Source organism: Vanellus vanellus (genome assembly GCF_965231255.1).
Source record: "Vanellus vanellus genome assembly, chromosome: 4".
Classification (NCBI taxonomy): Eukaryota; Metazoa; Chordata; class Aves; order Charadriiformes; family Charadriidae; genus Vanellus; species Vanellus vanellus.
Window position 1 is genome coordinate 44,057,935 of NC_138909.1, and position 14,798 is coordinate 44,072,732.

At 48.4% G+C, this 14,798-nt stretch overlaps 1 protein-coding gene across 1 annotated transcript in view; it reads left to right on the plus strand.

Moving 5' to 3' along the window:
• The window catches only part of DYSF (dysferlin), a 100,744-nt gene extending 93,497 nt beyond the window's left edge, over positions 1–7,247 (plus strand). The window contains exons 54-56 of the mRNA XM_082481972.1: positions 438–547; positions 900–1,047; positions 6,964–7,247. Of these exons, the coding sequence (XP_082338098.1) occupies positions 438–547; positions 900–1,047; positions 6,964–7,002 (297 nt within the window). The 3' untranslated portion in view covers positions 7,003–7,247. The remainder of the gene's footprint in view (positions 1–437; positions 548–899; positions 1,048–6,963) is intronic.
• Positions 7,248–14,798: the final 7,551 nt, after the last annotated feature.

Here is a 14,798-nt window from a genome sequence, read left to right on the forward strand (position 1 = left end):
CTTAATGATACTGTGTTGTGACAAGTACCAGGGAAAGATTTCAGCTGTCACACTGATATGTTTAAATGTAAGTGTCTGTGCTCCTGTTCAAGTCTTTGGCAACTGTTCAATACAGGCAAGGGAGTCCAGGCAATGAATTAAGTCATTCAACAAAAGGCCCTCCAATCAGTTGCCTAAACTTGGGTGTCAGTGACATTTGAGATTTCCTGGGGTATCTGCTGAGAACATTGTAGTGGGTAGGTGAGGGATCTCTATGAAATCCACTCTTATTGGGCTCCTCATGGTCCTGTTTGTAGTGGATGGGTTATGCTCAAAGTACTTTTTCTTTCCCCAGTCAGTGTTTTGCATCATACATTTCTCACCTCTCCTTTTTTTTTCTTTTTTTTTTTTTTTGTTTTATTTTGTTTCTAAGTTTTGTTTTTGTTTAACCCACACAGGGCAAATTGGAAATGACTTTGGAAATTGTGGCAGAACAAGAGCACGAAGAGCGGCCAGCTGGCGTGGGTCGGGATGAGCCAAATATGAACCCCAAGCTGGAGGATCCCAAGTAAGAACATTTTGAATGGAAGAGTAACCACTGGGGCACAGAGTTCTCAAGGAGCAAACTGAAAATCAGGGTTCCCAGTTTGAGGTGTGCTGTCTGCAATGGGCTTGCTCCGATGTAGGCTCCGTTTCTGAGCTACTGATGCTCAGACTGTACAAGCTGAGACAATCCAGGGTGGCTGGGACGCTGGTCTGGGCTGTCAAGGAGGAAATTTGACATAGCCTACCCAGAGGGATGTGGGTTTGCAGGGTGAGCAGCCAGCTTGTTACAACAGGGTTTGCTCATGGGGTTGGGAATCCAGGAGGGTGAAACTACTGTGAAACTCAGAAGTGGCCTCAACTTTTTTTGGCTCCAGGCGCCCGGAGACCTCCTTCCTGTGGTTCACCTCCCCTTACAAGACCCTGAAGTACATCCTGTGGCGGCGGTACAAGTGGGTGGTTATCCTGGCCATCGTGCTCTTCATTTTGCTGCTCTTCCTGGGGATCTTCATCTACGCCTTCCCGGTACGATGAGTGCAGGAGAGGACAGGGGGGCTGACCAAGTTCTTAGGTGTTCCCCCAGGTCTCTGTGGCTGACCAATCTCTGCTGACAGAGATGGTCCCAGTGCACGTGGCTGCAAAGTCCCGTGCTGATCCCTGGGGAAAAACCTGGTGGACCATGACGGGTCAAAAAGAGTATGTGTTCCTGGTCTCTGCTACAGACTCACTGCAAGGTGCTCACCTCTTTGCATTTTAATTTGTGTCTAATTGATTGTTTTCAAAGACGTTTGAGCAGCTGATGTCGGAGGTGTTGCAGGGCTGGTGGGAAAATCTCTGACAAACATGCAGCCTAATTAGCAATGTAGCCATTTTACAGGGCTGAGCAGTGGCAAAAAACCACATCGGTCTTTAATTGTTTAAAGATGCAGGGGTGTTTATAGGAGTTCGGGCAGCCCCGTCTCTCGTTATCAAGACTTGGAGCACACAATACCAGTGTAATGTCTGAAATGAGGGGGAGGGTTTTCACCTCATTAATCAAGAAAGTGGCTTTTTCTTACCTTACTGTCAGTTCCACTGGCAAAACAAAATAAATAAATAACGGAGCCCTAGCCTTCCAGTCTGGCTTGGGATGGGTTTTTGTATCCTCCTCTGTTTCTGCAGCACTGGAATAATTCATGCCGGCTCTTGGATCCCATTTCCCCTCCTCTCAGACTGATAAGAAAAATGACCCGCCTCTCTCTTTCCAGCACTTAACAAATTCTGCTGCTTGTATATGATTTTTTTTTTTTTAAGAAAAGAACTCATTGGGGTAATTTATAACTTCATGTGAGAGAACGTGGCTGCCTTTTGCAGATGGCTTTGTGTGCTTGCAATGTGCAACCGAAAAGCGAGGTGTGGAATTTCTCCTCGCCACCGTAATCACTTTCAGATGATTTGAAGTTGTGCATGCTTGATTGTTCCCGTCTAGAAAAAAAGGGGATGGGATTAGATCATGGCTCTCCCTGTCTCTCTGTCCTCATATCTGTGGGAAGAGCTGGGATACTTCTCCTGCTGGAGAAACGATTCCTGAGGTGCTAAGTAGTATGAAGGAGGAAATAATTGTACAAGTGCAGATTTCTCCCTGCCCTGTACTCGGAGCCATTCGTGGAGACTCCCCTTTGTGTCAAGCAGCAGAAACCAAGCCTTTTTGACCAAGAACTCAGTGTTTCCCCGAAGCTGCAAGTGGCTTTGCATTCGTTCCAGTGGTATCATATAAAAACAACGTTAAGAGAAGAAAAAATTCACAAACTATAAATATTGATTTACACTCATTATTACTTGGGATTTTTCCCTGTTCCCTAGCTAAATGTTGTTGTATTTAATTTCATTTTGGTCGGGTCAATTTTTAGTCATATTTTGAAAAAGTAAGGCCATGTTTCATGGAATTTTTCTGTTTTTATGTATTTGGCCAGCTTCCCCTAGATTTTTGAGGTCACTGGTTCTGTACCTACTTGGAGATTTAGTTCCTTTCCTATTTCATCAGGCACTAAATTTGGCAATTGTGCTGGTGATGGTTTGCTATGAAGGATGCCCCTGGCATCCTGACCTTTGGCAGGGCTCACCATTACATCCCTGATTAAATGCATGGAAAAACAATCCCTCCTCACTTCTGTTCTGATTTGCATGCCAGGAGCACCATCAGGTCCCATTTAAAAGAAAGACCTTGCTGCATTTAGTGCTGTATATGTAATCTTGCCACTAAACATGCAGTTTTGAGGTCCCATGCTGCAGGTAGAGGGGTTTGTGCGTGTCCTGCCCTTCTCATCCTGGGAAAAGGGGGGTGGGTGATGGGAGGGAAACCGGGAGGGAATCCTGTTAGGGCACATGGACCCTCAGTCTGAGCAGGAAGAGGGTAAGGAACAGGGATACAGGGATGCTAAGTGGTACATACAGAGGTGAAGTTAGTATTTTCCTGCTTCGATTGCCCTTTTTGCTATGGCCTTCCATAAAGGGCTCGTCCAGAGCTTTCTGCTCCGCTGGGACCTCCAGGGTCCTTTCAGTCATTGTTTTTCAGCATCTGGTCCTTGGCTCAGCAGGAGCCTTCGGACCTGCCTGCAGCCTGAGCGCCCCTGCCTGCAGATTGATTTCCCTGCCTTCGCTTTCATACAGTCTCTCCACCTGGGAGTGTTGTGTACCGTGCACCAGATGCTACCAGAGAAGTCTGAGCTCTGGCTCCAGCTCTTGTCTTGATTGTAGTCTGTCTGAGGATACCGAAGGAAGATACCTTTTACCTGAGAAATATATATCCAAAATATGCCCTGGGAAAGTAACAGTCCCTTGAGCTAAGCTAACCGTGTGTAGGTCACCCTCCACCCCAGACAGACAGGGATCTCACCTGAAAACAAACCCAGGGCATTTTCATTGGCTCTTGGTGTACAAGTGGGATTTTGGTTTTTAATTTGTTCCTATTGCCCATACAGTGCTGAAAGCTTCCAACCGCAGTCCCGGCTTTGTGGTCAGAGTAGCTGGAGAGCAAGAGCAAATGTCCCATTCAAAAGCCATGTGCTTCCACCCGAAATGGTTAAGAACTGTCTTGTGGTTCCCAGCAGTAGTGCCCAAATAACAGTGGTTCAGACTTTTCAGTGAAAATGAAGAAGCTGATGTCTTCGTCTTGTTCAGCATACCCATCAAGAGATGCTTTACACCCCAGGGAAGTATTCTCCCCATTGATGTGAGAAACAGAATATTCTGCAAAATATTATATGCAAGTGTTCTGCAAAATCTGTATGCCTTTAGAGCTACTTCAGGGGATCAGAAACCTCCGAAGATGTGGTGCCTTTGTGCTTCCGCCATTCTCAGGACACAGAGTACATGTGATTGATCATGGGCTGGAATAAAGGTCTTCCCATTCCTCCTCTCAGGTGCATTTCAAAGCCTCCTTCCCAGGAGAGTTTTGTGCAATCAGCAGTTGTTTTCCAGCCAGAGAACATGCCATGGCTGCTCCGGTGGGATCTGGGTCCCTGGAAGGAGCAGGGGGAGACCTGCAGAAGCAGGGAAGGGTCTGGAAGTGCTCTGGGATGAAGAAGAGGTTCATCAGGGCCCGTGGGGAGCTGGGAGTACTGCAGTACAGGAAATTTAGGCACAAGTCCATAAGAAATCAGTCATCATTAGTGCAACTGTTTACAGAGCAACTCATTTTAGTGGGTGAGAGGCCATTTCCAACTGAAAAGCTTTTTGGTTTTGGGTGGAAAACTGCATGGCATTGCAAATTTCCATAAAAAAAAGTTGTCTAGTTTTACAAAAATGGGAAAAAATGTTGAAAATCTGATATTCTGAGGTTCTTCATTTTTTTACTTGGGTTCTTCCACCCAGTCTTAGTGTCAGATTACTCGCTGGTTTGCCTTAGCTTTCTTTGCAGAGTGGTTGTCATTATGGTCTGTACAAGCTAGGACTCTGGGAACAGCATTCCCTGGATATTTCCTATATGATTTCCTCAGACGGTCCTTAGATTTAACTTGACATCAGAAGAGTCCTTAAACAACAGACTGAAGCATAATGAGATCCAGTAGCTGGAGGTTGAAGTTAGAGGAACTATTCCAGTGGAAATAGGACTCTAATTTTTGAGACGAAGGGTAATTAACCATTGGAACAATTTGCCAAAGGTTGTGGTAAATTCATCATTGCTCGAGGCGTCCACGTATCGAGATTGAATGTCTTTCTACAAGATATGCTCTAGTTCCACCTCGTGCTCCTGTCCAGCAGTGCTCATTTATGGCACGCTGTGGGGCTTTTTGGAAAGGTCCAGTGACTTTGACAGACTTTACATCTGACATTGCCATAGCTGAGAAGGGCTCTGCCTTCTGCTGCGGGAAGGCAGAGCCTTCTGCAGGTTGGGTGAAAGTCTTGGGCTAGACACAAGGTCAGAAGAAAAGGTTATAAAAGTCCAGCCGGGCTTCTACATCCGTAATGCATAGGGAATACTGCGGTGAAGTTATCTCCCCAAAGCAGTGATTATTGTAAAGATTTTAGTGGCTACCACCATAGAAAAATGTAACACTACTTCCAGCTGGAGTCAGCTCTGCTTTGCAGCACCATGAAAATGTTTACTACCTTTTAAAGCTCTGTTTGTGTTCTGCAAGCCCAGTGTTGCTTCCATTGCCATTAATTCTAATTACAGCTTGCTTTCTGCGCTGATTGATAATCCTGCTTGGCTTTCAACACTTCGTTAATACAAATTCATAGCTGGACAGAAAGCTTGCTACCCTCCAAAATGCAACCAGTCAAATCATAAAAAATAGGAGTATTTTGGAGGATAGACTCTGAAAGACAAATGGATGGATAATTAATTCAAAGGTTATATGTCACTGGAGGCCTTTCTAATGACTTCTGGTAAACTGCCCTAACTTTGCTTGCTTGATTTATGGCATTATTAGAAATCCTCAGTTGGCAAACTGCCTTATAATTTGCTACACGTTGTAATTTATCAAGATGCCTTTGGTCAGACTTTACTTCTGTTGTGTTTTGTTTTGTTATTTTTTTCTTTTTTCCCCGTTCCTCCAAAGATCTTGCTGGTAACTAGCATTATGCTTTGTTTCCAAAGATGTTTTTTTTTAAAAGTGACAGAGTGATAGAACATCCTGTACCAATTAAATTCAATATGCTTGGGAGGGACTTCCAAACTGGCTAGTATGTGGTCGCGAGGGTTTGAATCAGAGCTACTTTAAATATAGCTCTTTCCAAACGACCTAACCATGCATCTTCGTCTGTATTTTCATTGTGGTCTCGATAAGCAGCATTTACACAGCTTATTCTTTTTCACAGCGCTGTCATCTTCTTTCAAGGAAGGAATTGCACGTATAATAGGCTAAAATACTGTGACACCTCATTTTCCATGGCAGCCCCATACTTCACCGTGCAATAACAGGGACAGTATAGATCCCAGAAAACAGGCACAGGAAGGTCTTGCCTGGGGTGTCTGCTTTTAGGGACAAAACCCACACCAAAGGCTGATGCTGAAACAGATGGCTGAGGCGTTAAGGGATGCAGACAAGGCAGAGGAAAAAAAAAACAACAATAGGTTTGCCTTTCTTGATTGCCTTTGGCAGATTCTTTGGAGCTAGTCCATGGACCTGCAGGCTAGGTTTGTACTAGGAAACTAAATCAGGATGGGGCAGGGCTGGAGAACCATCCTCTTGCTGTTCAGAGCGACTGATTGCTGGCATGATCCTGGGTGCAGATTTTGGCCTGTGGAAAGCAGCGCTCTCCAGGAAACGTCAAGGCACAGCTTGGCAGATGCTCGGGGACCAGGGCCAGGGCCCGGTTCCAAAGGGTCCAACCCAACAGGCAGAGCGGATGAGGTCACCAGTTTTGGGGGGATCGTGGGGAGAAGGAGCCGTAAGGATGCAAGGTCAGGGCATGGCAATACAGCCTCCAGGTTTGTGGGGGAGCAGCACAAAGAGAGAGCAGAGGGGAAGGGGCACCAGGATCCAGAGGAGACGGTGAGGCTGGAGAAACTCAGAAAAGAGCTGGACGTGTCTCCTCACCTGGAAGAAAGGCACATGGGCACTGGGATAGTGCTGGTGGGGAGATGCCAAAATTCTTGAAAGGGTATGAAGAGGGGGAAATTTATCTTAAATACGCTGTGGACAGAACAATCGAAGTCCAGGAGTGACTCCTGGTGCTCGCGGCTTGGTGCTTGTGACTGGTAGCCTTTACTGGAAGAAGACTAGGCCCGTTTTCTCATGTGTCTTGGGCTTTCTACCATCCTTGCTAGTGGGGATGTGCATTTTTCTTGCTTGTCTCTGCAGGCTGGGGCTGGGAGCGTGGCCATCACGCCTGCCCTGAATGCAGCCCCATCTGCAGTTCTGCACCATGCCCAAAAAAAGTACTTTAACCTCCATGCCACCCTGATGTACTTGCTTCAAAACAGCTTTTCTTTCCCTTGTTTTTCTGTCCCTCTAGAACTATGCTGCTATGAAACTGGTGAAACCTTTCAACTGAAGCTGTGCTGGAAGATGCCAGAGAGGTCCAGTGCCTGCCTGGAGATTTTGGAAAGAAGTTGCAGTTCTGCATTGGATCACATCAGTAGATGGAGATGGAGAAGGAACAGTCTCTGTCAGGCCCTAGGCTGCCAAAATGAAGATCCAATTTACCCTGATGCAGTATGCAGAATCCCACCTGCAGCACTCGCCTCAGAAGCAGCACGTAACGAATACCTATTCTGAAATATTTCTTATTTTACTTTACTTCTTTGTCTGTTGTCTTTTTTTTTTTTTTTTTTTTTTTGGTTAAGCTGCTCTGATTTGTAAAGCTTGAATACCAGTGCAAAACTGAAGAAGGTGGGGGAGAAAAAGGACCTTTTCATTTATAGTCTGTAAGCATACGAAAATGTTGCAGACTTTAGCAGAGGAGTCATGGGCTGCTCGTGAAGGCAGCACGCGCACGCCAAAATCTCTCAGGTTCTGAGCACGCTTTTCTGAGCACACACTCTGAATGAGCCTCAGTTTTTCTTTGCTGTACAATGTGTATTATCTGGTTTCTATATGCCTACTGTGGAAGAAATGTGCTGCACAGCCTGAAACTCTGGGCTGATATGTTGCCTTTCCAAAGTAGAGCAAAACCCACAAGATCCAGGACCCAGGGACGAGGCTGAGATGCAAAAACTGGGCAGGAGTTGGTGGTAATTGCTAAATCAAAAACCCCATCGAATTTTACGCTCGTGAAGGACTGCACAGTCGGGCTCATGTTTTTTGCAGCTCGTTTTCCCTCTGAGCTGCTTTTTCACCTCTACGGTCCCATGTGCCTCCCTTCCAAACCAGTGCTGTTGTGGCCGAGAACGAGGAGTCGGGCTGAGCCCTGCCCCGAGAGCAATCCCAGGGGCAAAGCAGTGCACGTGGACTTTGCTTTTCTCCTCTCCTATTATATGCAACCCCTACAGCCACGGTTCAGTGAATGTATTAGTCTTCTTTCTCTTGTGCTCCCAAACAGGCTTAAGCAAAACAGTACAAACCAGACTGCAATGAAAGCTGTGAAACTCACTGCTGGTGGGCACTGATGGGGCAGATAACCCGCACCTTTGGAAGGGGGCTTGTTTGCTTTCTGCTCTGCAAACAAATAATTATGGGACATATCCTGCAGGTCGTGCTCAGCCTCCTACCGAGCCAATGGCAGCTGCGACAGGACTGGGATGGCAGTGTTGGGACATTTCTGCTGTTTTCTATTCCCTCCTCTTGTCCGCCTGTCTTTCTGCTGCTGCAATCAGAAGGAGCGGTGTGGACTAAGGGGATTTGTAGTGTTTTGTAGTGCTGGCTCGTGTCATGATGCTAATCAAAACAGCATTAGTCTCAAATTTTCATCCTGCATCCACTCATCCTGCAATGAACCACCTCCCAGCACAGGGGCATTAAGCATGAAAGCAAATGTCCCTTTGAGAGACAGCTGTCCTGCTGCTCCGGCACCGCGTGGCTTTTGCTACGGTCCCTCTGATGATAAATAGGTCTTTCCCTGCTGCCCTTCAGCAGGACGAGACGTATCTTCCTCAGTTTCATTTGTCCCCTGGAGCTGTTGCTTGTCAGCATGACATGTGAGAGCAAGTAGCAGTGAAAAGTGATCCTGGGGGATGAGTTTCTCAGGACAAACTGTGCTAACGTAAGCTCCCGCCCTGCTCCAGCCAGGCACTTAAGCCTGTGCTTAGCAGAAGGCAGGGGGAAAAAGCACACGCCTAATTGCTTTGCTGGATTGGGATGTAATGCATTGAGCATTAAATCCCTTGTTGTTCAGTACTGTAACAGCACCCAGATTGCACAGGGCAGCTCACTGCCATGTCTGAAGACGGTGTCTTTGACATGGAGAACACGCAGCTACAAAATCCTGTCCTTGCTGCTGAAGTTTGGCTGATCCAGCATCCCGTTCCCAAAAGCTTGAGTGGTGAAGTCGTCTCTGGACTTGCCCGCCCCAAGGTGGGTGTTTCAGTTTACCGGCAGCGTTAAATGCTTCATTTTTGCATTTGTTCAGTTTTTCCCTAGAAGCCTCCCAACCTCATTTGCCTCCACCCCCCTGTTTATTAGCCACTATCAATTTACCAGATCTTGGTTAAATTTTCCGTAATGCTTTCTCCCTGAGCATCTGATGAGCTGAGGACAAAAGTTGTTTGTGTTTGCACCTTTCTTAATGAGTCTTGGGTTTTATATTTTATGGCAATGGTGGTGTGGTTGGTCCTTGCAGCTCTTCCACCATGACCCAGCTCTGCCGGGGGTGAGTCTGTGTCTCTTGCTGAGTGCTGGCATGTCGTGCTCTCCTATCTGCAGTGGCAAATCAGCCCCGTTATTTCACTTCCTTGCTTTGGTTTGCAGAGACTGTGAAATTTCCCATCTTGGCACTATTGCTCTGTGACCCTTACCTGTTTCAGAAACAAAATCTTGGTGTCAACAGCCCCAAAGAGATGAGTGACCCATGCTTGAGTGCAAAAGACTGCTTGTATCTGGGTGCTCATCACCCATCCTATCACAACAACTACTGTCTATCCCAGCGGAAGCGAGCAACCTTACCAAAACACTCTCATGTGTTACCTCTCCAGACTCTTTACCAGCAATAAACCACATTTTATTCCCCACCACTTACCAACAGCTTTTCCCTGACAAACCAGAGTAGGTCATCCATGCGGGGACAGCAGGATCCAGGGCATCCACCCGGCTGCATAAGGAAAAGGAAAGGGTTACATCCCTGCATTCAATCCTCCGTGCTCCCAGCCCAGGTTGCAGGGCCAGTTTTCATGCCGAGAAGACTCTGTGGGACTGTGGTGGGTAAAAGCAGGTCTGAGCATCTGAGAACGCCAGCTTAGTCCCATTTGCATTGCTGCTTGAGCAGCCACATCCATCTGTTCGCCTGACTGTGGGCCCTCCGTAGCTTGGTTCTGTCTCTCCACTAAAGCCAGCCAGGAGGCAGGATCTATATAAAGTATTCCCTGTGGTTCCTTCTTATTCAGGGGTTTGAAATGGCTGGTAGACATGTATATCACCTGTCTATGCCTTATATACAATAATGCAAAATACACTGTGGTTACAAATGAAATGCTCTGAAACCTTCCGCTTCCTGGTGTGTTTATTGTGTTGATAGAATTACAGCACCTTCCCCCTTTGGTGCGGGAATGCAAAAATACGGCTGGAAGGAATAGGACAGGGAAGCAGCGGTTGCTGTGCTCTTATTTTCTCACCTCTCTGCTGCTCTTGCAAGGGGTGCAATGCGTCACAGAAAGTGTGGAGAAGGGAGGACAGATGTGGGACCGGGGCTGCAGTGCTCCTAGGTAATGCAGCTGCTCGTACCTCTGCCGGTGGCATTTTCCACCTGAGATGTTGCACTGAAGAACAGTGAAAAGACCCAGCGGTGACAATGTGCACGCTCCCCTGAATGGTCCCCTGGTCCATGACACCGTGCAGGCTTTACGTGGGGATCACACACCTTGTCCCATGAGCTGGGAGACCGTGTATACTGGCTCAGAGGGCTGATCTGCGATCTGGAGCATCTGATGAGCCGGGAGGAGACATGCGTGTGAGTGGGGTGGGCGAAGGAGCCATGGGAAACTCGTGCTGTCGGTGGCTCTGGGGAGCCAACCTCCAGCATTTTCCTGGTGAGTCACAGAGAGTTTGACGCCCACTTCATTTACAAACTTGAACACCCCAAATATGCCCACTGAAAGCCAGGGGTGGCTGGAGAGGAGATGGATGGCTGGGGAAGGGGAGAGGGCAAAAGGATCCCACAGTTTTCACCTTCCTGCTGCAGTGAGGAAGGCAGAAAGGGTTCACCCCATCCGGCTGCTCTGTGTGTGTAAGCACATCTCTGTGCAGAGGCACATTAGGATGGGCCTGAGCTGCTGGAATGCAAATAGCCGGACATTCTTGGGACTCAGCTCCAGCGGCTCTTGGACCAAATGAAGGCCCTTCCCCTGCTTGTCTTTGCTCCTCTTCCCATTTCTGGACTTCACTCAAAAAAGCAGCAGATCCCTTTGGGTCTGTGTCTGTTTCTTCCCTAGAAGGAAGGACTCGTCTGGCCAACACAGCCGTCATCCAGAGTGACCCAAGGACTAATTCTCTAACACCTTTTTGGAGCTGTTCAGCACCAACAGGCTGTTGCAAGGAGACGCTCCAGGTATGCAGAGACATTTGCTGGTGAGATTGGGGCCATTTGTGCCTGAATCCCTAAATGCCATTGCTCTGGAAAGGTGCAGATTGGCCTCCCTGCTTTGGCACAGGAGACCCCCTCCGCTGCATCATGTTTTGGATGGCGCCCAGAATCTAGGGAGGCAGAGCATGGAGAGACCCAAACGTCCTAGACTTCATCTGAGGAAGACACAGGGGTTTGAGCAGGCACTCTGAGCTGGCATTGTCCAAACCCAGTCTGCCCAGCCCCACTGCAGCCTCTCACATCCCACACATCAGTGGCAAGTCCCAGAGGGGGACCAACCATGTCACCACGCTGAAGGCATGAGAGAGGTGATCCTTGCTGAGGAGGTGCAGGTGGCAGGAGACGCGAGGACAGGTCTTGCCTGCACTCCTTCCCCTGCCCGTGCACGGGTGCGTGCAAAAGTTAATTGCAAAATGTTCCGCTGCTTGAACGCTTTTGTGATGCTTGTTTTTCTATTATTTCCTCGGCCTCCGACTTGATGTTGTGTATAATTTAAGGCTGGAGTTATGAAGTGTGTGAGCTCCTTTGGGGACGCCCTGACAACACCCCGTTGTGTTTCACCCTGCCGGGGCCCGGCCCCGCGAGCCGGTGGGCAGTGAGATGAGGAGCTGGAAAGCTGCCACTCTGCACAGGGGCTGAACTCCCTTAACCTCCAGCAGGCTTGCTGGCACATTCAGAAAAAACTAGCAAAAGAGGTGAACTGATTTTTCTCTTCAATAATAACAATTTTGTATACGTTGCCCGGTCTTATTTGCTCAGAAGAGAGAGGTTTCCACCCAGAAGGGTGGCTTGCAATGAACCGGTTTGAGGAGAGGGAGGTGGTGCAGGGGCGAGGGGGACGAGGGGTGGGAACCAGGTCAAGGTGCTGCCATAAAAATGCTTCGCGAAGCCGCGTGCAGTTGTGTTTGTTGGTTTAACCTCTGCAGACAGGGCCTGCGATCCATTTTGCTCATTACCTGCTGACAGGATGGGGAACACGCCTTGTGTGTGGAGGCCAGGAGAGTTCACCTAACAGGATGATCTGTAGAGAAGACCAATGTGGCCTCCTGGCCCCAAAGTCCATTAATCTTCAGATGGGAAAGCGGAGATAATCTTGGCCTCAAGTGACACAACTTGTTTAAGTCTTAACTTGAGGTCTAACCCCTTAAAACACTCCCAGACGTGGAAGGGTGTTTGCTGGTCCTGAAACGTCCTCCCTGGTAGAGGCAAGCACAGAGGGGGTCACAATGATTCTAAAGGCTGCTCCGTTGGCTCTGGAGTTCCTGGACCGATAGCCTGAGCTTTCTACCAGCCTTCTCCATGGATAACACTGTGCCATCATTGCCAGGACAGCTGCCAGCCCCATCCGTGTGGCTGCAGTCTGCCTTCATCCCAGACAAGCCAAACATGGGGAATGATCTGTGGTGATCTTTGCGTGGCGCTTTCTGGGCTCTGCTCTGCACTGACTGAGGATGGAGAAACCCAAGCAATGGGGCATGAAACTACCGTGTCTTCATCTCTGCCGTGCATCAGCTTCCAGAAGGAAAATGAACCTTTTTTTTCCTCCATCTGCTTTTCTCATTCACATCCCAGCCGCCTCAAATAACCAATGCTTTAAACACACTTTGCAGCAGAACGGGCTCAGTGCCGCGAAACTTTCTTTTACCTTTGAGTGCAACTTGGGCTGTGCTTTGGCCTTTGGGCTGACTCCAGGGACACCCCTGGCTGCTCGGCTCCCTGGCGCTTGGCTGCTCTGTCCCCGCCTTGGAGCAGTGTCAGGGCTCCTCGTCCATCAGGAGGAACACTGTATAGTTGTACTGAATCCAGGCACGTGGAAGAGCGTCCCTTGGCACTGCTTGATGGGTGTCCCAGCTTCTCCTCCTGCAGCTCCTGGAACAGCAACAGCCTGCACATCCATGAAGCTGCTCTCCAGTGCTCTTGGTGAAGTCAGTGGCTTGCTCAGCACAGCAAAGCTGTGAGATTGGCACGGAGGTGAGAGCAGCCGTCTGTTATGCTGTCTGTGGCTTAACTCTGTCATGGGCTAAAGTTTAGGGGGCGGGAGACTGTTTCTACCAAAGCTTTTGGGTCCTGCACAAGTCCCTGATAGGGTGAAGAGGCAGAAGTGCACGTTCACCAGTTTTTCTGCTGGAAAGCTTCACATCAGAACTACTTGAGGTGCTAACTACTGGGCACTTAAAATCAATTTTTGCAGTTATTGATGCTATGATAACAACACAAACAGTAATGCTGCACACGCTGGTGTTACCAGGGGCTCATTTGGGAGTCAGGCATCTATGGTGCTAGGAGCTGTACATGCTGCAGAAAAATGGTCACTGTCTCCATAAAATTAAAAAGCAATTTGTTCCTCTCAGGCAATACTCTGAATGGGGATTGGAGAAAGTCCGTGGCACAACCATGGCTACTTTTCTCCACATAGGTATTAGGTTTTATGGGTTACATGTCTTCTCTCTGCTCCCAGTGGTGCCATACAAACAGATACAACCATGCTGCCAGCTCTACTTTGGCACCGTCTCTGGAGGACCTCTGGCAACCAGCTGTCCCTGTGCCCTCAAGATCTGGTGCTTAAGGTTTTTGTTCATCCATCCTGGCTGCAGCAACCTGCCATCACAGGCAAAGTCAGTGTCTGACAGCTCTGATACTGCTCTGATCCAAAGTTCAGCTGCAGAGGAGCTCAAACGGACAGACGCTGCAGAGAAAGGTGCAGCAGGTTTGCAATGCAAATAGACCCGGTTGTAATCCTTCTCAGTGCTGAATTCCGTGCTCAAGACTTAAGGGTGAATTCAAGGTAAGACTGAGGTCAGTAACTGTGATCAGCACGAGGAAAACCCACCGAGGCTCTGTCCTCTCCTGTGTGCTCTGTCCCTTCATTGCCCCCTTGGTTCCTGGCTCTGTGGGGAGCTGTACCCCATGCAGTATGCTTTTAGCAACCAACCCATTTTACTGTGAGTATGCAGGTGCTTGTCCCTCTTTCCATGGGCATCTGCTCAGTCTGACATCTCACGCACTCCTACCTGTGTGCTTAGATGTCCGTCTTTAGTTTCAGACCATAAGCACATTCATCCAGCCTGTGAAGTGATAAAATAATCCCAGTAAAGGGTGGCTGTGGCTGCTGCTGCTTTGCTGAGCCAAGACTGAATGACTGTTGTACTGCCCAAACCCTGCCCGAGGCAGTGGGCACAGACAGACCGTCTGCTCCCTTGGCCTCCTGGGATGGGGGATCAGCATTGGGAGTGGGGCCATAGTCCCTCCTTGCAGCATTTGCTGTGCTCAGCTGGTGCAGGATCAAGACATCAAAGTGTCTTGTCCTGCTTCACAGTCCTGGAGCAGTCATTTTGTGTTCAGTCTTCAGCAGCTGATGGGATCCAGCTGAGATGTTTATTTGTGGCTGAGTGAATCCCATCAACAAGTCTGGAGAACATGGACTGAAAATTTCTTATCCCCCAAACTATGACTCTAGGACACTCTGACCGAGACACAAGAACAACGGAAGGAAGGAAACATGACTGTGATCCAGGTTGGCATGTTTGAACCCTTGTGTGAACCTGTAGCCACAGGACAAAGCAGAATCTCAGAATAGGACTCTTGAGTGGGGCTGAGAACTTCTGTGCAGAGCAAGG